The sequence below is a fragment of the Hyaena hyaena genome, unplaced genomic scaffold, assembly GCF_003009895.1.
Source record: "Hyaena hyaena isolate Hyena2069 unplaced genomic scaffold, ASM300989v1 scaffold_64, whole genome shotgun sequence".
NCBI lineage: Eukaryota > Metazoa > Chordata > Mammalia > Carnivora > Hyaenidae > Hyaena > Hyaena hyaena.
Window position 1 is genome coordinate 2,663,509 of NW_024080698.1, and position 21,266 is coordinate 2,684,774.

Here is a 21,266-nt window from a genome sequence, read left to right on the forward strand (position 1 = left end):
CAGACTCCAGCTGGGTCCTCCAGGTCAGTCTGGTGGCTCTGGGGAGGGTGGGATCTGGAACATTCAGAGGAGCAGGAAATGGTCCCAGAGAACCATAGACCCGGGGGGATGGGGGGTGGCGGCGGGGGCATGAGCAGCCAGCCGGTCAGAGACAGCTCTAGAATCAGAAGAGGGAAGGACAACCCTTGCTCCCTGAGGGAGGACATGGCTCAGGAGAAGGCTCTGAGAGCAGCAGGAATGGAGTTGAAGAGTTTTTGGCTTTTTAATTTACCAAGTTAAAAACATACTTTTGTGGTTTAAGTTGCACACTGTGAACAGATATACCCTAACATGCATAACCAGCCCCTACTCAGGGCTTGGTGACCCCGAGATGAGTGGGGATTTAGGAGGAGTTGCAGGCAGCAGGGGCTGTGTGCCCAGCCAGGAGGATGTGGGGGAAAAGGCTCAGAGGTTGCAAAGATGTGACAAGTGGTGGAGCAGCACTGGGTTCCCCGGCTCAGCAGCAACAGGACTAAGGGACCACACTGCAGGTGCCACCAGGCCCTAATACAGGCACCCACCCTGCTCTACCCTTCAGTGGCTGAGCACCCGGGGATAGAGTTGACCTCTGAGCCTCAGTCTCCCCACCTGTGAAATGGGACTGTGAGAATTACAGGCGACAGTTCATGTAAAACCCTAGGCATGGGCCTGGCCCAAGGGGAGAGCTTGATGAACAATCTGCCTGTGCTAAATGAGTGCCGTTGGGGGAAAGTGATGGCTGTGATAAGCTCTGGAGGTGCCTGGAGCTGAGTAGGGGGCCCAAGGAGGGACCCAGTGTCCCACCGTGAGCTGGCAGTACAAAGCACTGACAGTCGCCCTCCCCCCAGTACGAGAACCAGGCCAAGTATAAAGACCAGTGGGGACAGCAGGGGCTGTACCACTGCCCCAACTTCTCAGACGTCATGGGGCACAAGGCCCTCCCCAAGGAGGATTTCAAGGCACCCCAGGGATGGCACTGGCAGGGGCAGTGGACAGTGGAGCCTCAGAGGAGGTAAGGCTAGCACACAGGCTAGAGCCTCTGTGCCCCTGGAATGCAGCCCTGGGGTGAGAGCCAGTCAGCAGCAGCCCAGAGAGCTAGGCACACAGCCACCATAGCCTGCCCCCGGGGCCTGGAGTGCCCACCACCCCTCCCCTGGATGCCAAGCCCCGCTGCCCAGCCTTGCCCAGAGCAGGTGGGGCCACTGGGTAGGGGAACACTGGGCCCACAGAGGACAACCCCAGGGCCTGAAAGTTAAGGGAGATGTGCTGGGAACTTGGGATTTCGCTGCCCCCAGACTCCTCCTGGACATACACATCAACAAGAGCCAAGTGCTGGAGGAAGTGTATGAGAACCAGTGTCGCGACACCACAGGGGCCTGGGCGCCAGCAGCCATCCCCAACACAGACGTGGTGAGTACGGGCTGAAGCTGCCTCCAGGGATGTGGGGGGATAAGCAGTGCAACCAGGTGGGCACCTCGGAAGCTGTGTTGTCCAAGTGGAAAGAGCACTGGACTAAGGGTTACCATCGAGTAACCCTTTGGGACCTTGGGTGCACACTGATGGGCTTTCTATCCCAAGATGACAGGTAGAGGTAACTTCCATAAGACAGCAAGGAACAATGTAGCAGGGCAGTGTTTCCTTCCTAGGCCTCTTTCAAAGGTAGTGCTTACCCAGCAGGAGAAAATCTGTGTGGGGCTGGTCTAAGCCCATACTGTCCAACAGAACTTTCTATGATGATGGAAATGTTCTATGTCTGCACGGTCCACCTATTGAATTGGCTATCGAGTACCTGAAATGTGGTACTTGTGAGAGTGAAGAACTGAACTTTGGATTTTCTTTCATTTTAATTAATTTGCACTTAAGGGGCCCTAGGAGGTTGGTGGCTGCTGGGTCAGACAGCACAGGTCGAACCCATGTTCTCATGCACACTACCCTCCCCTCCTCAACAGGGACAGAGACAGGGCACACAACAGCAACTAGCTGAGATCAGTCACACTATTTCCCTTTCATAGTCATTAGTATCAGTATTTCCTATCTATGGTACTGATTTTCCATAAAGTCAGAGAGTGGCTTCCATAATTGATAGTGGCTATATAAAGTTTCCTTTTAAAAATACATTTACTGTTTGGGGGCGCCAGGGTGGCTCAGTCACTTAAGCATCTGACTCTTGATCAGCTTAGGTCATGATCTCTTCGTTTAAGGAATCAAGCCTCACATTGGGCTCTGAGCTGACAGCATGGAGTCTGCTTGGGATTCTGTCTCCCACTCTCTCTGCCTCTCCTCTGCTCACGCTTGCGTGCTCTCTCTCTCTCTCTCAAAATAAATAAACATTTAAAATAATAATAATAAATAAAAATACATTTACTGATTGAAAAGGCAAGTCAGTAAAAGCATATTGAGTGGATATGCAGGTGGCATCAGAAGTAGCAAGCACTATCTGCTCCAAGCAGAGCAGAGAGAGACCACTATGGCCACCATAGTGAGCAAACGTGTAGGCAGAGTGAGTGAAGGTGGCCTCCTAGCTCAGATGCCCCCGGCCCACCTTGTCTGTCTACCCTCAGAACGGAGAGCCCGTGGAGGCCCGGGAGAATATGAAGTGTCCCCAAGGCTGGCACTTTAAGGAGAACTGGGATGTGGAGCTGAACCATGCAGTGGACAATGAGGGTCAGTCCTCTGGTCACAGGCTGAGGGAAGGAGGCCCTGGAGCTGCCAGGGACTGACACTTTCCACCTCACAGCAATCAAGTTCTCAGGTGGGATGGGCCTGAATTTCTGGGGGTCCCCCAGCCTCGGGAGAGTGGGGCCGCCACTCTTTCTATAGACATGGGCCCCAGTTTTGAAACAGGGCAGGTTGTAAGTGCCTCCTGAGCACTTACTAGAAAGGAGAAATGCTCATGGAGCCTGGGTTCACCTGAGGTAGTTCCAGGGAAAGAGTGATGGGCTGGAAGTCCGAAGACCTGAGCTCAAGATGCTGACTGTGCTACATATGGGCTTTGTGGCCTTGTGTGGATCACAGGACATCTCTGAGCCCCAGCTTCCTCATTTGTAAGATGGGCAGTTGGGCCCAACCCACCCTGGTGACCACCCCATCCTTTCCATACCTCAGGGCCCTGAGAGACCATGAGGGAAAGCATTTCCTTCCCCTTTAGCTTGCTTTCTGGGGCCCATCTCTCAGGCCTGTCCACGCCTCCCAGCCCGTGGGCACCTGGGCACCCACAGGCCATGGCCCTGCCTCTGCAGGCTGGGAGTACGGAGTGGGGATCGAGCCCTCAGGCCTGCCCCAGCTCTGGAACTCGGTGGAGAAGACCTACTACACATGCCGCCGCCGGCGCTGGGTGCGTTTGCGCTGCCGGAACCACGGGAAGCTGGGCCTGGAACAGGAGACCCTGTCCTTCCTGCAGCTGGTGAGGGGGCCACCTGGGCAGGGTACCCCCACCCTGTGCCATGGCGGGGGGGTGGTGACATTCTGCTCCCCTCCCTGCAGCACCACCCCAGCCCAGCCGAGGAGGAGGGGGGCTGGGAATACGGCACCTTTGGCTCCAAGTTCCACCTGACCCCTCAGCCTCAGAGCCGGTTCCGCCGCCGCCGCTGGCACCGCAGGCTGATCCCAAACAAGGACAAGGGCATTGCACCCATTTTCCTTCTGGAGGGATCCTTGGTAAAGCTTCAGTGGGCTAGGTGACTCCTTGCAATGCTACCTCTCAGAGCCAGGGCCCAGGCTGGGTATGGCAGACAGCTGGAGATGCCCCAGGTTGGGGCACTGATGGCTGGGGGGCAGGGGAGTGTGCACCTCAGATCCACACCCTTGGATAAAGGGAGAAGGGTGACCTGGGCCTGCACTAGAGGAGACAAGAAAAACATCCAAGAGCCTCAGGGAGAATGTCCTGGGTTACAGTTTATGGATCTGAAAGAGCAGGCTAACAAGGAAGAGAGCAGGATGCTGTCACAGGGTCCAAACAAATCATTCATGAGCTTCTGGAGGACTGCCCCACAGGACACCCATCCACTTGACCTACCCTTCATCTACTGCATCTTCAACAGTGAGCATTTGAGACTCAGCTTGGGTGGCCCCAGAGGCCTTGCATCTGAGGGCAGGGAGTGGGGAAGGGCCGAGGTGGGGATCCTGGGGGCAGGTGATAGACATGGCTCCTCTCTTACCCAGAGCCCCATTACTACCAGCTTTTCTGCTACATCTACCAGGCCCGGAACCTAATGTCCAACCAGATCCAGACATTCCAGGGTAGGCAACAGGCACCTGTTTCTCCTCAAGCCCCCAGGGACACCACAATGTGGCTGCCTAGCAGCATAAAGAATTTGACAAGGAAGGGGGTGAGAAACATTCAGACCCCTCTCCCCAGCAACTCAGGGCCCTAGCTTGGGAGAAAGATATAAAAACAAGGAGTATAAGGTGGGGCTCTTCTTGAGATGTGTCCCCAGTACTGTGGTTTCAAGAAGGGGGAGAAAGTGACATACTTGGGGACCATGTCCCTCGTGTCAGAAGATGGGGGGTGTGGGGAGGAGGTGAGGCATTTCCAGCCCTGTGTATGAGCCTGTCCTTGGTTCTGTGAGGAGGACCCAGTGAAGCTTTCAGGAGAGTCGTGTGCTCCTGCCCTGTCCTACTGGTAGCACTGTTTATAAGGAGCCAGGTTGCTGGCTGAGGGCCAGAGCCAGGGCAGTGGGTGTCTGCCAGGAGCTGTGTCCATTGGGCGTCAGTGCCCACACTGAGAGGGCCACGTGATGTCCCCTGATGCCACAGCCACTACTGATGCTGTGGAAGGGCAGCCACATGTAGCTGGTCCCCAGAACTCCAGAGGAGCCACAGGGCCTTCCATCTCCGTGACACTCAGGCCTCAACCAGGTGGTGTAAAATAGGTGTGTGTGGAACCAAATGGTCCTTGGCCTCTGGTTACATGGCCATTTGCTCTGTAGCTTGCACTGAGGTGGCCTTCTGGGCAGCTGGCAGTGGCTGTGGCTGCCCAGCCTAGGCCTCCCTGGGTCTGGTCCAGTGGTAGCAGCTGCCATAGAGGAGCACCTGGCTTGACAAGCTCAATGGCCAGACCCCCTCCTCTCCTTCTACGCCCCAGGGCCCTTCATTCGGTTGGTCTTCTTGAACCATAGCCAGTGCACCCATACTCTGAGGAGCTCTGCAGCCCCCACATGGGCCCAGACGCTCATTTTCCAGCACCTCCTTCTGTATGAGAACCCCAAGGACACTGAAGCGAGCCCACCACTTGTGGTGTTGGAACTGTGGCAGCAGGACTCCCAGGTAAGGTGGGCTGGACTGGGCAGAGTTGCTGAGTTTTTCTGTTAGAGGAGAATATACAGAAAGGGCTCCAGTGGGGCGTGATTCACAGAGAGCAGCATGTCAACATAAATGTTAGCCCTGAACCTAGAGTTGTCCGAATCCCAGGGGAGGAGAGCCAGAACCCTGCCAGCATGGCCTCAGTGTTCGGTGAACTTCCCCTTCCCTGCAGGGAAAGGAGAGCTTGTGGGGCCGGAGCATGTGGTCTCCAGTGGTCTGGCTGGATGCCCAAAAACGGATCCTGCCTCCCCTGAGGTGGCACCCCCTTATAAAATTGCTAGGGGAGGAAGAGGGGGAGATCCTGGCGTCCTGTGAGCTGATCCTGGAGACTGAGGTACTAAGGAGGAGGGCCTGGCTGGTGGCGGTTGGGGGGGCGGGGGGGGGAGATGTCGGTGCTCACTGTCCACCCGCCCCACTTCCCTGCCCCCAGTTCCCACTACCAGTGGTCCCCAACTCCACCCCCCAGGAAAGGCCTGGGGCCTGAGGAGCCAGAACACTGGGCTTGGTGATGCCAGCTGGTGATGTCTCCCTAACCCCCTTCCCGCTGCTGCCTGTGGGGCTCTGGAGCCGCCTCACTTGAGCCCTGCTAGGGACTCGATTTGGGGGTGGGAAGCAGGACAAGCCCACTAGGGTCTCATGCTCTCTGCTCTCCCACCTCACCCCTTCAGAGTCTCAAAGAGAGGCCGGCAATCATAAGTGTTCCCTGGAAGAATGGGGTCTACACACTCCCCAAGAGCATCCAGCCCACACTAAAGAAAATGGCTATTGAGGTGATGATGGGGGGGACGGGGGGGAGAGCAAGCACCCCCCCAGAGCAGTCGAGCACCATGGAGATCTCTCTGCTCGCTCTCCTTGGGCCCTCTGACTATCTGATCCAAAGTGTGGACCCCAAAAAGAGACTCTCTGAGAGATGGAGGGAGAAGGGAGGAATGAAGAGCAGAAGCTCTGATAGAATAGGTTGTTTTAATGACGATCTCTGTGGCAGGTCATAGACAAAGGGCTTTGCCATTCCTTACCGCATCCAAGCCCCTCACTGCCCCCTGTAGTAGGGACCACATTTCAGACAAAACTGAGGCTCTGACACCAGAGAGCCCATGCACCGTGACACAGGAGTAAGTGGCAGAGCCAGAATCTGGGCCCAGCCCTGCCTGACTCCAAATGACAGTAGCCTGGAGGTCCCCACTTCAGAACCTTTGTGCCCAGCCACAAATCTGGCAAAGACCAAAAGATGGTCAGGTTCTCCTGGCCCTGGAGATCCCCTCCAAGATCAGGTAACCCCACTCTGGTCCCCTGAAGAGGGTTTCATGAATAAGAGCGTGGAGATGTTTCCTGGGGTGCCCAGTGTCTGCCGCTTGAGAGCGCTGAATGACCATGGAGTTCTATGGGATCTGAGTCACCAATGAGCTAGATAGCAAAAGGGACACCTGAGAAATCTGGGCACTCTCTGCTATTCTGGGCCTTCGAAGCAGCCAGCCGTAGGAACTCACTCCAGAGAAGTAACTGGAGGCCAAAGCAGCAGGGGAGGAAGGACAATACCTAAGGGGCCCTGGAAGTCAGTGAAGGATATCAGGTAGCCAGAGGGCACTCCCTCATGGAGGCCTTGAGGACAAGCTCTGATCCCTCACAGGGCAGGAGACCTGGGTAACCTTCAGACTCTGACTTTGTCCAGCTCATTTCCAGGCCTTGGATGTTCCCTGACGCACCATCACTCCCAGGACAGCCCCCTTTCTCTGACCAGGACCCCAATACAGAGGCCCTGTCTGTCCTCTGCCCCACCCCTCCTCTGTTCTGGCAGATCCTGGTCTGGGGCCTTCGGAACATGAAGCAGGTGCGTTCCCCCCAGCTCCTGGTAGAATGCTGGCAAGAGTCCCTGCAGACAGAGCCCATCAAGGACTTCCAGACCAATCCCAACTTCGCCCAGTCAGTCCTCTTCCTCATAGTGGTAAGGCAGCCTCAGGCAAAGCAGGGCCTGGGGCAGCCCTCTCCCCTGGGAGGCCTCACACCTGGGCCTCTCCTTGGGGCTGCAGGTTATGCCTATGGAGGAGGTCTACGCGCCACCCCTCACATTGAAGGTGGTGGACAGTCAGGACTTCGGCCAGCAAACTGTGGTGGGTCAGGCCAACATCAACTCCCTACAACCCTACTTCTGCGACCCCTGGGCTGAGGACTATGTGCCTCCACAGCTTCCAAGTATGGCCCTTTCTCCTTGCCCTTCTCCAGCCTCACCTCTAACCTGGCACTGGGAGTGGGGGCAGCCCTGGCGGCCCTGCGGGGCTGGCGTCCCTCCTCCTCACCCTTCTCGCTGCTCCTGAGATTCACGATTGCTTTTTCTCCTCAGTGCTGTCTATGAACAAGTACCAGAAGGTGAGTAAAGAGCTTGAGGTCCCCCCCTTCTCCTGCCCCATTCACAGGGAGCAGCCCTTGTCCCCGAAGAGGGGTGGAGATTAAACCGAGTTCTGAGGTGTGTGCTCCCAGCATACACGAGAACTCTAAAGCTGTGATTCCCAATGTGGACGGCACGTTAGAACGGTTTGAGTTTAAGGAAATCCTATAGCCAGGCCACAGGATAGCTGGGGGGAAGGACCCCAGGTATCAGCATTTTTTTCAAGCCCCAATCACTGTCTGATGATTCCAGTGTTTTCAAGATTCAAAACTACCCCTCAAGAGCTCATTTGTCAAACTTGAACACAGGCATCTTGGGGAGATTTGGAGCAAAAGCAGATTCTGACTTAGTAGGCCTGGGGTGAAGCTTCAGGTTGTGCATTTCTGGGCCCTTCCAGAGTTCCATCTGAAGCTGTGGGCAATGAGGATAAGAACTAAGCTTACCCTCCTTCTAGTTCCTGATCCCATGTCTGATGATCTCATAACTGAATGGACTCCCTGAGGAGCAAGGGAGCCAGGAAAGAAAGCCCTGCCCTCCACTCCCTTTCTCCTCAAAGTCAGGGATGGTGAGTGGGCCGGGCAGGGGACACCGCACCTCACCCGCTCTCCTTTCTCAGGTCCTAGACTACCTCTATGAAAAGTTCTGGTTCAATTCCAGCAAAGCTGAGGTGACGTAGGCTCAGCCCCAGGGAACAAGGAATGACCCTGGGCAGAGGAAGGCCACGGTGCCTTCTCCCTGAGGGCCAGAATGACCTTCCCTCCAGGACGAATATGAGCATGAAGTGGACTGGTGGAGCAAGTTGTTCTGGGCCACAGGAGATGCCAAATCCCTGCAGTACAAGCACAAAGACTACCACACCCTGAAGGTTTGGAGGCCTCTAGGAGGGGAGATTGCTGAGACTCAGAATAAAATCTGCTGGCAGAGACTGGCAAACCTTGCCCTGGTTCCTCTAGGAACTACCAGCGGGGATGGGGGCGGGGAGGAGAGGATGTAGTTTCCTCCTTGTCTCCCCAAGAATCCAGGCCACACCTCCACCAGCCATGCCTTTTTGGGAACCAGGACTGCCCCATCTGCAGCAGGCGGTACTGACCCTGGGGCCACTGAACAGGCAGATGCTTTGAAGCAAGACCTAGGAACTGGTGGCCCCTCAGCCCCCTGACGGCTGGAATGGTCCCCCTCTGGCTGAGCCCACTGTCCGCACCAGCCTGGGTCCACACACCCTCCTGCAGGTGTATGACTGTGAGCTGGAGGCTGTGCCTGCCTTCGAAGGCCTACAGGACTTCTGCCAGACCTTTAACCTCTACCAGGAAGAGCCCAAGTTGGACAGCCCTGTGGTAGGGGAGTTCAAGGTACGAGTCCACCCCAGCTGAGCTGCCCCTGTCTCCCGTGCCCCTTCAGTCACCAGAAGACTCTAATAAAAGCCCTGGCTCTCTATGCTCTGTGAGAGGATGGGGCAGGAAGGGCTTAAAACAGTTTAGGGAGTAGGGGAACAGAGGGTGGCCTATGCTGGGATTCAGAGTGACCTCCCCTTACATAGGACAGGCAAGGGCCTCCTCACACCAGCTGCCCGTGAGCCTTAGAGAATAAGTTGCAACCTGAAGGGATGGATGGGGATGGAATGGGAGTCTGCATCAGCAGAAACTGGAAACTCACCGAACGACTAGAGTTCTGTGCCCAACACCCTTCCTAAGCAGAGTTGTCCCTGTGGAGTCCCTGCTGCAGCCGCCTCTCCCGTCCTCACGGCTTCCATCCCTGCCAACCTCAACATAGCCCACTCTCTCCAGAGCTCAGGCCAGGGGCACCTCCTGGAGGGCTTAACAGAGCGCGGCCCGCACTGCCAACATCTTCCCTCCCCAACACACACACAGGGCCTTTTCCGCGTCTATCCCTTTCCTGAGGATCCCGAAGGCCCCAAACCCCCTCGCCAGTTCACAGTTTGGCGTGAGAAAGAGGACTTCCCTCAGGAGTGCTTGGTGCGGGTGTACATAGTCCGAGCGATCAACCTGCAGCCCCAAGATTCCAATGGCCTGGTAATGAGCAGCCCCAAGCCCATGGTGTTTATGGTCCCCAGGCCCACCCAGCCCAGGTGCCTCCCACAGGGTCCTGGAGTTCCCTCGGGCTGCGGATACCTAGACCGCCACCTCCCTGGTGCTAGGGGCTCACTTCTGCCCCACTCCCACCTGCCCTGACCAACCTGGGCTGACTCTCCATTTCCTGTCACATTTCCCTCACTATGACTGAACCCCAGTGTGACCCTTATGTGATCCTGAAACTGGGACAGACAAAGATTGGCAACCGGCACAAGTACCAGCCCAACACTCTGGATCCCATCTTTGGCATGTGAGCTGCCCTGACCCACACAATCCCACTTCTCCAGGAGTAAGCTCCAGAAGGCGAACAACTCTTGCATTTCTTTCTACCCTCTGAGTTCCTAGCATGGGGTCTCACACACTCTCGGTGCTCAACAGATGGAAGGGTGGTCAGTTCTGCCCTCCCTCTCAAATGCTTTGCCTGGGAAAGGAGTTCAGTGTCCCACAACCTAGGCCTACCAAAAGTTATTTCAATCCATAAGTAGGGGATAGTTAGTGGCAGGTGACAGCCACCCCAGGCTCTGCTCTCCATATTCACCATGACCAAACAAGGGCCCAAGAGCTGGACAGGGAGGCCTGTGGATAACAAGGTGCACAGTCTGTAATCTCCAACACCCTCACCCCTAGGATGTTTGAACTGAACTGTATCATACCCCTGGAGAAAGACCTGGAGATCGAGCTATATGACTTTGACCTGTTTTCACCTGATGATAAGATTGGAACCACAGTCATTGACCTTGAAAACCGACTCCTGTCTGGCTTTGGAGCCCGTTGTGGGCTCTCCAAATCCTACTGCCAGTGAGTACACCTCAGGCTGGGCAAGAGAATAGGGGAGGGGTGGAAGAGGGAGCCCCCAGCTCCCTTTAGAGAGGCTTGCATCTCGGGCTGGGGAACCAGGGCCTAAACCTGGCTCCATCCGTGCCCCACCTCTGCTTATCCTGCAGTTCAAAGCAGAATGTTCTCCAGGCCCCACACCTCCCCACTTGCTCCTCTCCCTTAACCTCACAGGTCAGGGCCCTTTAGGTGGCGGGATCAAATGCACCCAAGCTTCCTCTTGGAACGCCATGCCAAACAGAAGGGGCTGCCTCCACCTCTGTTCAGTCCTGAGGAGGACTCTGTGTTTTACAATGGGAAAAAATTCAGACTGCAAAGCTTTGGTGAGCACAGCATGCTGCTGGAAGGCACAGATACAGGCCTCTAAAACCAGAGGGCACCTGCCCTATTTTGCCCTTTCCTCTTGTAGAGGACAACCATGGCCACTGTCCAGGCGGGGGATAGAGAAGTGGGGGGGGGGGAGCACCTGCCTGGGAGACAGGAAGGCTAACAACCTTGTGATCCCTGCCCCTTCTGCCTCCTTCCATTTAGAGCCCAAGCCCCCTACTGTTCGTTATTTGGGACCTAAGAAAGAACGCCTTGCACTATACCTCCTGCACACCCAAGGGCTGGTCCCTGAGCATGTGGAGACCCGCACACTATACAGCGACAGCCAGCCAGGCATCGACCAGGTATGAGACTGGAGGGCTGGATCGGAAGACCAGGGAGCCCATCCATCCAGGACATAGCCCATGACGAGAAGGGAAGGGGAAGCCAAGCATTCACAGATGCATGTGCACAGAAGACAAGCGTGTTCTGCACATGTTAGAAGTGAGAAGTTCCAATGACGTCCCTCAGAATGAAGAAATTCAGAGCAGGAAGAGTTCGTCTACAAGAAACCTAGCCCATACATCCGTTGGTGGAAGCGCTAAGCCGCACCCTTACCAGACAACGCCAACACTGCCTTAGTCTCTCCTGAGGGAGGGTGGGAAGGTAGCGCCTGGGGTCAGATGTGCAGACATTACAACCCTGGTTTGCCTGTTAATTGCAGGCTGTGTTTTCTCCATGGCAAGGAACCCCAAACAGAAGGAATAAAAATCCCCACAGGCACCCTAATTATCATCTACCCTCCAGCCACCAGGCCAGCTCATCTCATTCTCCAAATTTCTCAAGCTGATACCACATTCCAGACATAAAGTTCTCTGCTGAGCACTTTTTATAAACCATTCTCATTAAACTTGTTTTCTTAAATGGGGTCAACTTCAAAAGAGTAAAATGAGGTCAGTTTGAAAGAATATATTTATCTACCTTCCAGTGTTGGTAGTTCTATTCTTGTAGTTTTTTCTCTTCCTTTTTCTCACCATTTTCACGCCTCCCTCCTTAAGACATCCCTCTGTGCTTGGTGGAGAGCTTCATTTCCTTATGATATGCTTACACAACATAAAGCGACCTGGACACTTGGACTGACCGTGTAGTTTGCTCTTATTGGGGCCACTAAGCTGCTTAACAAATGAAGCCCCAACCCCACTGTGGTGCCCTGTCCAGAGAGGCTGTCTAGCACAGCCTGCTCAACGGCATTAACCCTGCAGCCCCCAGTCACGAGTGATAACACGCTGCAGCCACCAGCCTTGAAGCCATCATACTTTACCAGCCTTACTCTGCACTGTTCTTCCAGCCAAAATGAGAAAAAAGGGAAGCTGGTGGGGAGATGCCAGACTTCCTGTCTGAAGTCCATTCCACCTCCTTACCCCACCCTCTGTAGGGACCTAGCCTCCACAGAGCCCAGACCCTGGGACAGAGCCCCCAGGCCACAGCATGCTCAGAACGGAGGCTAGCAAGCCCCAGCCAGCTAATCCATCTCCACTCTAGGGAAAGGTGCAAATGTGGGTGGACATCTTTCCCAAGAAGCTTGGGCCTCCTGGCCCCCCAGTCAACATCAAGCCCAGAAAGCCTAAAAGGTAAGTGACCCACCTCATCCCCATCACTGTACTTCCCAGGGCATGTAACATGGGTGTGCTCACATGCTGGGGAACAGCACATTCTTTCCTTCTCTTGGGAATCCTGGGAGCCTCCTCGCTTGCATGCTCCCAAAGGTAGCATGCCTTGCGTGGGCAAGGGCCTCCCAGCCTCTCTTCCAGCAGCAAGGCTGCAGTTGGGGAGCTATTCCTCAGCAAAGCCTCAGAGTACAGTGGCTGCAGGTATGAGCTGCGCTGCATCATCTGGAAAACTGCCCAAGTGGACCTGGGGAAAAGTTTATCTGGCGAGATAAGCGACATCTATATCAAAGGGTGAGAAAGAGGGCAGGGCTCCAGCAGCGTTCCCTCAGAGTTCCCCAGCTGTTTCATCCCTATGTCCCCCTCCCCTGCCAATTCGTGGGCCACATCTCTCTACTCCCACCTATGCCTGGTGTCTGCTGAGCAGCCCTTCCCACGAGGCTCCAGCTTGGGGAGGGGCAAAACATGTAAACTCTGGGTGAAATGACTCTGGCCCCAGGTGGTTATTCGGGCTAGAGAAGGACATGCAGAAGACAGATATCCACTACTACTCCCTCACTGGGGAAGGCGCCTTCAACTGGCGGTTCATCTTCACCATGGACTACCTAGCAACCGAGCATATGTGTGTCCAAAGCCAGAAGGTAACAGAACTCGGGTTGGGGGGGTGTGCTCCCCCTTCGCCTCCCTCAGAGAACTGCAAGCTGAACCTTGGAAAGTGGCTTCAGGCAGAAACTTCTTTGACAGTCCATCACTGCTGGGTGGTGGGCTACTAAGGGGGCCAAGGGCAATCTCAAAGGAGACAGGCCAGGAATATGCTCTTCTGTCATCCTCTAGGACTACATATGGAGCCTGGATCCCACAGTGATGAAGTTTCCAGCCCGGCTCATCATCCAGATCTGGGACAATGACATCTTCACCCCTGATGACTTCCTAGGTGAGATCCAGCATAGGGCCCGTGACCACAGGACAGAGAGCTCCTTCTTGCTGATGGCATTTCTTTGGGCTCAGGGGTCTTGGAGCTGGATTTGTCTGACATGCCCCTACCAGCCCGGCATGCCAACATGTGCTCCATCAAGATGATGGATACAGATTCCAAGTGGCCCTACATGCTCCAGCATAAGCACATCTCCCTCTTTAAGAAGAAGACTGTAACGGGATGGTGGCCTTGCCAGGTCCTCGATGATGGCAAATGGCGCTTGTCGGTAGGAGCTGGGGAAGATGTCTGGCATAGGACCACTATGCCACATAACTGGGCTCTAACAGACTTCTGGGGACCTTTGCTAAATCCCTTTTCCTTCCTGGACCCTAGAAAGGGGTCTTAAACTATTCTTGCACCTGCTGTAATGAACTCAGCCTCCCACAACCTATGGTGTTTCTAGGGTAAAGTGAAGATGACACTGGAGATTCTGTCAGAGAAGGAAGCCCTAATCAAGCCAGCAGGGCGAGGCCAGTCAGAACCCAACCAATACCCTACGCTTCATCCTCCCGTGTAAGGGTCCTGCGGGACAAAGGCACAAAAATCTTTCTTCCTCATTCACAAAGCTGAGCTGCTGGGCCTGGCAATTTGAATAGGGTGGTGAACAGTGGGCCTACAAGTGGAGAGAGGTAATTACTTCTTAGCACCCCAGCTCAGTGGTCAGCTACAATCAGGAGAGAACAGCCCTGGTGAAGGGGAAATGGGGGGCTGGGGACACACAAGTAAGCAGAAGTTGTTTTAAAAAAGAAAGCTCTTTGGTCCAGATTACTTGACCTGAAGGTTCCCTCTGCCCTCCATCCTCTGACATCTCCTCTGCTTATTGGACAGACGCCCCAACACCTCGTTCTTGTATCGGATACCTCTTATAAACTTGTGCAAAGTTTTCTGGAAACGCTACCGCTTTAAAATCATAGCTGCTGCAATCATGTTTATTATAGCACTTCTGCTGTTCAACTTTATCTATTCAGCCCCGGTGAGTGACAACCCTGGGGACAGGGACAAAGGCACTAGTTGCTCTTGGGATGACTCTAAAGAGACAGCCTCAGGGGTGCCTGGGTGGCTTAGTCGGTTAAGCGTCCGACTTTCGCTTAGGTCATGATCTCGCGGTTCGTGGGTTCAGGCCTGGCGTCGGGCTCTGTGCTGACTGCCAGCTCAGAGCCTGGAGCCTGTTTCAGTCTGTGACTCCCTCTCTCTCTGACCTCCCCTGCTCATGCTGTCTCTCTCTCTCTCTCCTAGAAATAAATAAAAACATTTAAAAAAAAAAAAAAAAAGAGAGACAGCCTCAGGTCGCTACCTCAAGCTAACTATTGTCTTTTCTCTCTAGCACTACTTGGCCATGAACTGGATCAAACCTGGACTTCGGCTGAGTGCTCCCCTTAAAATAGATAACAATTTCATCAATCTACCAAAAACCCACACTGCCAACCCTTCTGTCCTCACCAGCCAGCATATGAACCTAAATCCTACAACAGAACATGAGCCGAAATTCCTCCAGGGACCTTTGAATCACCTGCAAGACATCTTTCCAGAACTTCCAGCCCCGCAAGATTAATTGACCCATGTCTGCCTGGCTTTTTTCCTGCCCATCGCCAGCCCTACCCTTGGGCTTCCTACCAGCTCCTCATTTCTGTCTTCTAGGACATACCCAAGGGGCTAAGGATATTCTGGCCATTCTGTTCAGAAACCCCTTCGGACAAGGACAGAGTTGTCATTTTTCCACTGAAGTAAACAAGTTTTGTCACAGAGAGTCACCTTGTAACTTGGGGGATGGAAGACAACATGAAAAGCAAGACTCACAAGGACAGGGAACAATGTCAACTTCATAAACCACCTCTAGTCTTCAGAGTCAATTCCTCTCCAAGAGGCTCTAAAGTCAGAGGGAAACCAAGGGAAAGGGGAGCCGTGAGGAGAGAAATGGCTCACGTGGGGTAAGCAGCTTGCCAAAATCACTGTTCTCACCCCTACGGTACATGCACAAGAGTCCTGCCACAGAGCAGGCATCTTCTTCCTCTAGGGCACACCTGGCATTATGGGGCCCAGAACAGTATCTGGTCCCATTCACAATGGGAAATATTTGTTTCTGAATAAAATTCAAGAGCAAAAATCAAGAGCTAGGGCAGGACTTGCCATGCTAGGTTAGACAGTTTCTTTGCATCACACATTTCTCAAAGGCTGACCCCATGTTGGGTGGGGACTGCATTTCACGTCTTCCCCATCCTGTTTAAAAAGCCTCAAGGAGCCCATGAGTGGGAATCATACAAAACTCATGTAAGTTCGATCATCTCACATGCACACCCTCCCCCACGATGAGACTGCTCCCTCTTGTACCACTGCCTGGACCATCCATCTCAAGAACCCACCTAGGTGCTCCTACCAGAGGGGTCTAGCCAATCTCCCCCTGAGCTCAAAAAAGACAAAAGAGCCATTTGCTTTGTCATTGCTAAGTGGTCCTAAGGCCAAGCTCCAGGTAAGTTTGTGCTCTGGCACCCCACCCTGGAGCTCCTCTGCTCTTATGGGGAAGGTCTTAGGAGGACCCCATCTTATTTCCATCTGTAGAAGAGCACCGTGGCCTGTGATGCTCACTTAGGCACATGGGAGGGACAGAAGAAAGTCGAATATGACAGAAACCTGTATGCAGCCAAGGTGACCTCCTTTCCTTCTGGGCTGAGTTGAGGGCTTTCCCAACCTAAAAGAAGGCAGGGCAAGGGTTGATGGGCTTGGGGCTCAGAAGGCCTAGACCTTCCCCCAAATCTACCCCTCAAAGGAAGGACTCTGTTTGGTTTCCATTAGCCATTTTAAGAATTTCCCTTAGGCTAAAGAAGTACATGGCTAGGAGGGCTCAGGGCTCCAGGCCCTCCAGGGAGACTGGCCTATTGGCCAACTTAATCACAGGGCAGACAGGTGAGCAGCAAGTGACCCCTTGTCAGATAAGGCAGTGGAACAAGGACTGACCCACAGAGGATGACACTCAGGATCTGTCACTTAATGACAATGAACTCTTCCAGGCACAGATGACGAGGGTCTATTGCTCCCAGATTTGCAACAGGAGAACACCAACGGTTTCTTAGCCGTTAAGAAAAAGAAGCCAAGTTTTCTCTTTGGGTCATATCCAAGCCGAGGCTATAAAAAAGCTTCCTTACGTTTTGAACACTCAGTGGGATTCCAAAAAATCATGATAAACACAAAACATGCAGGCTCCAGAGTCCAGAAACATCTCCACATGGTTAGACCACATGGCAAGTGTTGCTTTTGGTGTCAAAACATGGAGCTGGTCAGTTTCACAGTTGCTTCTATTACATCCATGGAGTCTTCCAAGCTTCTCTTGACTTGCACACCAAGTGTGCCAAACGTGACCAAGGGCCTAAAGGAACCAACTGGGAAAGTCACAAACCAAAAGAGCCAAGATTCACGCTAAAGAACAATTGCTAGAGCAGTGAGCCAAAGCAAAAAGCCCTTTCCCCATGGCCACCTAATGAGGGTCAGTGAAACCTAAGTTTGTTCTGCAGCCCCAGGCTCCCAAAAGAGAGGCATCCAGATGGTCTCTTCTAGTTCAGGCTGAATTTGGAGAAAGCGATGAATGGAGGGAGAAGGCAACACAGGGAAGAAGTTTCCATCCAGATTGCTAATGAAAGTTCCTCAGGTGGACAGAGGCTTGGATGAAAAACAATGAATGGATGCCAGGAAGGTCTGAGTAGTTATCAGTGTTGTAGTATTTGCAGATTTAAAAATGAAGTACAAGGGTCCTCTGAGTCCAACAATAAGGCAGCCTGAGCTATGAAATTCTTTTCTGTGATTTTGGTAGCATAACCGCATATATTCTCTCCATCCCTCTTAGCTCCCAAGTGGAAGGACTGCAGGGAAAGGCACATCACAGCAGCACTGCCCTGGGGTAGGTGGGCTTCCTGAACCAGAGTCAGATGTCCCCATGGATGACCATGGCAATGCAGTATCCCTGCATTCAAAGTTCCAGTGACAGAACAGAGTCCCTGACCAGCTGTTGGAGACTAGAGAAGGCCTGCTAGGCTATATACTCAGGCCAGCGCCTGCTCCTCCCACGCCTCATAGTGACAGCCACAGGGGCAGCAGTAGCAGGACGGCTCAGTAGAAACGCTTTCGGCTCTGTTCCTGCCATTTGTTGTAGAGTATGATACCAATGACAATGGCAAATACGGAAAACACCAGCGAGAAGAAGACGATGAGGAAGAGGGCCAGGCCACTCAGGGGCGGCAATGGGGCGGTCACTGAGGAAGCAAGAGAGAAGCAAGTCACAATCAGGGAGCCCACCCAGCTGGGAAGGTATCGAGTCTCCGGTTTCTGACACCCATTTCTGGGAGCCAGAAATAACAGACTCTCCCTTTCAGGAGGCCTCAATATAAAAACTGAGCAGCCCTGCTCATCTGTAACACAAACAAGTAGAATAGCAGGAGCACCTGCTCCATGTTCTTTAGTGGAAGAACACAGAAAGGAGAAGGCCCCGCAAGCTGCAGGTGCAAGTCACCTCGGACCTTCCAGGCACAGTGACCTCCCTCCAGCCACGAGACCACTTCCCAGGACCCCCTGTGCTCACCCTCAGGCAGCTTCATGTTGTCCACGGAGGGCAGGAACACATCTCGATGCAGCTTCTCCTCTTCTGGGGTTCTCTCCACTGTCAGCTCAAACAACTTCAAGGAAATGACGTCATGATTATCTAAAGGAGAAAAGCACAAGGAGGACCCAAACCAACCTCAAACAGAGGGATCTTGGGAGTATCTTGGTTCAAGCTTCTGATCCACAGCAGTGACTTTGGGGGTTTTTTAGAAATTTATTTTTTAAATAATCTCTGTATCCAATATGAGGCTTGAACTCACGACACTGAGATGAAGAGTCAGATGCTCTACTACTGAGCCAGCCAGACACCCCACTAGCAGTGACTGAGAAAAATGACTGTTTTCTCATCTAAAAACAAGGATAGGGAACAGAGAATTTTCTATATTACTCAGGATTTCAAGTTTTTATCAAAAAGCATACAATACCTATATAATTTTAAAACTTAAACATAATGCAAGAATGAAAGCCCATATCATATGTAAAACCTTATAGTACAGGGAGGGAAGACACAGCACTACAACGTCCCTTCAGTGCAGATGACACACCAACAAGATAGGAAAGGGCCTTATGGCAGCTGATTAATAGGCCACAAGCAGGCTACTGGCATGGCACACACTTCCCTTCTGGACTATGCCTAATTCTCTGCAGCTCCTTAGAACTGTGACCCTGAATCTCACTATTACAAAAGAAAGAGTCAGGGGAAAATAGTGGGGGAGAGGGAGGGAGGCAAACCATGAGAGACTCTTGAATGCCAAGAACAAACTGAGGGCAGATGGGGTGGGGGGAGGGGAAAGGGGGTGATGGGCATGGAGGAGGGCACTTGTGGGGATGAGCACTGGGTATTATATGGAAACCAACTTGACAATAAACTATTAAAAAAAAAAAAAAGAAAAGAATCAAGCAATTGAGGGCTCATTTTTTTCTCTCTTTTTAAAGTATCATTAATAATCCAGGGGCACCTGGATGGCTCAATTGTTTAAGCATCTGACTCTTGGTCTCAGCTCAAGTCATGATCTCATAGTTCCTGAGTTCAATCCCTGCATTGGGGATCTGTCAGTGTAGAGCCTTCTCTCTCTCGAAATAAATAAACTTAAAAATTAAAGTATCATTAATAAATTCATAGATTCAAACATATTTGCTGTATTTCAATACACTTGAACTTGTACAATCTTATAGGTGCTACACATGACCCATCTTTCTCCAGTGGGAGCCTATTCAAGTTGGCTCTTGAGTCCTTTTGCATGAACCCAGAAATGTTTGATTCTTTTTAAAAATTTTTTAAAGTGTTTACTTTTGAGAGAGAGAGAGAGAGACAGAGTGAGCAGAGGAAGGGCAGAGAGAGAGGGAGACACAGAATCTCAAGCAGGCTCCAGGCTTTGAGCTGTCAGTACAGAGCCTGACACAGGGTTCGAACCCATGAACTGTGAGATCATAACCTGAGGTGAAGCCGGACACTTAACCAACTGAGCCACCCAGGCACCCCAGAAATGTTTGATTCTTTATCGCTTTCCTGGGAGGTTCCCAGCTTGTCCAATTCCTCCTCAGACCTGACATCAGCCATTTCTCCTAGAAGCTCTTGTTCTTTCCTTTTAGGAGAAACTGGTATTACAAGACCACAAATCTGAATACTAGGGGTGCTCACGGCTACCAGGGTAGGTTATTGGAGACTGGATTTCTTGTCGTTTCCCCCTTTTTTTTTTTAACATATGTTTTATTTAACCCAATATATCCCAAACACTATCATTTCTACACGTAAATGAAGGAAAAATTGTTGATGTTATGTTCATTTTCTAAGTCTCTGAAGTCTAGTGTGTAGTCTACATTTATATAGTACATGTCAGTTTGGAATCATATTTCAAGTGTCCAGTAGCCATCTGTAACTTGTTGCTACTGTACTGGACAGTGTTGATCTAGATCATTCTTCTAGTTGACTTTTGACATGTATATGGGACCCAAAGGAAACTCTGATCCCCGTAGTGCAACACAAGAAAAATACATTTGCATAGGGCACTCTCTGCCCTTTCTGCTTCCAGCTGAAGAACACCACTTGAGGTGGTAATTTGGGAACCTCTCAACAATTCATTCCCCAAACTCTTTCCCAACTGTGTCTTCTTAGCATACTTTGTCTTGACTTCTGGCAGAAGAGAGAAACCAAATCATGTTCCCACTTTTTTCTTCCTCACACCTATATGATACCCTTTGAACCAAGGAATTTAGAATTTTTATATATGGGGGGAAATCCATCAATATCTCACATACTAGGATTGTTCCAATTGCAACCTCTGTATGGCCCAGGCATGGCATACCAGGAAGCCTGGTGCACCATTTCTCTGTGATTGTCTCCACTCTGCCGTCTTCTGTGGTTTTCATCTCCCAGCTAGTGGCAAGATGGTTGCCCCAGCTCCAGGTATTTTCACCCTTCCTTCCTTCCTGAAGAAGGAAGAGGGCCATTTCTATTATTAGGCTGGCATTTACAGCTTCTTAGACTCATATTTAGCAGACTCCCAGAAAGGAAAAAACTAGATTTGTCTTTGATTAGAAAAATGTTTTTGCTGTCAGGAATGAGTTTAAGCCATGGAACAAGATAAAAAGATGGGCATTGCTCCTCACAATGTAAGGGCATCAAAAGCTGGGGGAACTGGAATGTGTCCCTTCTCAGCCATTTTCAACAATTTACTGCATATCAAGTAAGAAGATGTCAATAAGAGAGACCTTAAGCGAAAGACATAATTTGTATTTAGGGATATTCCACAGGCAAAGAACAGAGACTTGCTAATATAGGCATTATCATTAAAAATCTAGAGCAAAGAACTCCTTAGGATAGAAATTAATCTATTTCATACCAGCTTTATTCATAATTAATTATACTAGTCAAAAAACCTAAAAGTTCAGTGTCTTACCTCTTACCAAAAGACGTTATGATTAAGGCTCAAGCCAAGAGAGAGAATAAACATATATGAGGAAGCTACGAATTAGGAACAAGTAGGAAGAAAATCCAGAGATAGAAAAGTAAAAGAACCAGGATTAATGCCACATAAATCAAGAACAGCAGGAGTTTCAGAGTAACTGGTCAAACCAGCTGAAGAGAGGACAAAGAGCGAGGA

General features: G+C 52.0%; 2 protein-coding genes across 7 annotated transcripts in view; one reads left to right on the plus strand and one right to left on the minus strand.

Moving 5' to 3' along the window:
* The window catches only part of FER1L5 (fer-1 like family member 5), a 54,648-nt gene extending 39,330 nt beyond the window's left edge, over window positions 1–15,318 (plus strand). Inside the window, exons 25-53 of the mRNA XM_039232428.1 lie at window positions 867–1,030; window positions 1,314–1,428; window positions 2,580–2,682; window positions 3,258–3,421; window positions 3,502–3,675; window positions 3,913–4,057; window positions 4,180–4,257; window positions 5,102–5,283; window positions 5,492–5,653; window positions 5,988–6,089; window positions 7,115–7,261; window positions 7,347–7,509; window positions 7,658–7,683; window positions 8,319–8,369; window positions 8,466–8,567; window positions 8,932–9,051; window positions 9,571–9,732; window positions 9,951–10,042; window positions 10,420–10,590; window positions 10,801–10,949; window positions 11,158–11,297; window positions 12,475–12,563; window positions 12,804–12,893; window positions 13,099–13,240; window positions 13,434–13,533; window positions 13,608–13,801; window positions 13,979–14,088; window positions 14,404–14,548; window positions 14,900–15,318. Coding sequence (XP_039088359.1) covers window positions 867–1,030; window positions 1,314–1,428; window positions 2,580–2,682; window positions 3,258–3,421; window positions 3,502–3,675; window positions 3,913–4,057; window positions 4,180–4,257; window positions 5,102–5,283; window positions 5,492–5,653; window positions 5,988–6,089; window positions 7,115–7,261; window positions 7,347–7,509; window positions 7,658–7,683; window positions 8,319–8,369; window positions 8,466–8,567; window positions 8,932–9,051; window positions 9,571–9,732; window positions 9,951–10,042; window positions 10,420–10,590; window positions 10,801–10,949; window positions 11,158–11,297; window positions 12,475–12,563; window positions 12,804–12,893; window positions 13,099–13,240; window positions 13,434–13,533; window positions 13,608–13,801; window positions 13,979–14,088; window positions 14,404–14,548; window positions 14,900–15,127 — 3,810 coding nt within the window. The 3' untranslated portion in view covers window positions 15,128–15,318. The remainder of the gene's footprint in view (window positions 1–866; window positions 1,031–1,313; window positions 1,429–2,579; window positions 2,683–3,257; window positions 3,422–3,501; window positions 3,676–3,912; window positions 4,058–4,179; window positions 4,258–5,101; window positions 5,284–5,491; window positions 5,654–5,987; window positions 6,090–7,114; window positions 7,262–7,346; window positions 7,510–7,657; window positions 7,684–8,318; window positions 8,370–8,465; window positions 8,568–8,931; window positions 9,052–9,570; window positions 9,733–9,950; window positions 10,043–10,419; window positions 10,591–10,800; window positions 10,950–11,157; window positions 11,298–12,474; window positions 12,564–12,803; window positions 12,894–13,098; window positions 13,241–13,433; window positions 13,534–13,607; window positions 13,802–13,978; window positions 14,089–14,403; window positions 14,549–14,899) is intronic.
* LMAN2L (lectin, mannose binding 2 like) overlaps window positions 1–21,266 on the minus strand; it is an 81,594-nt gene that overhangs the window by 36,158 nt on the left and 24,170 nt on the right. For 3 of the 6 annotated variants that reach the window (XM_039232424.1, XM_039232423.1, XM_039232427.1), the window contains 2 exons: window positions 18,143–18,262; window positions 16,575–17,816 (listed from right to left, as the gene is read on the minus strand). In XM_039232424.1, the coding sequence (XP_039088355.1) occupies window positions 17,674–17,816; window positions 18,143–18,262 (263 nt within the window). In that variant the 3' untranslated portion in view covers window positions 16,575–17,673. Of the gene's footprint in view, window positions 1–16,574; window positions 17,817–18,142; window positions 18,263–21,266 lie in introns of those variants that run through there. The other 3 variants (XR_005528478.1, XM_039232426.1, XM_039232425.1) reach the window with 2 other exon arrangements.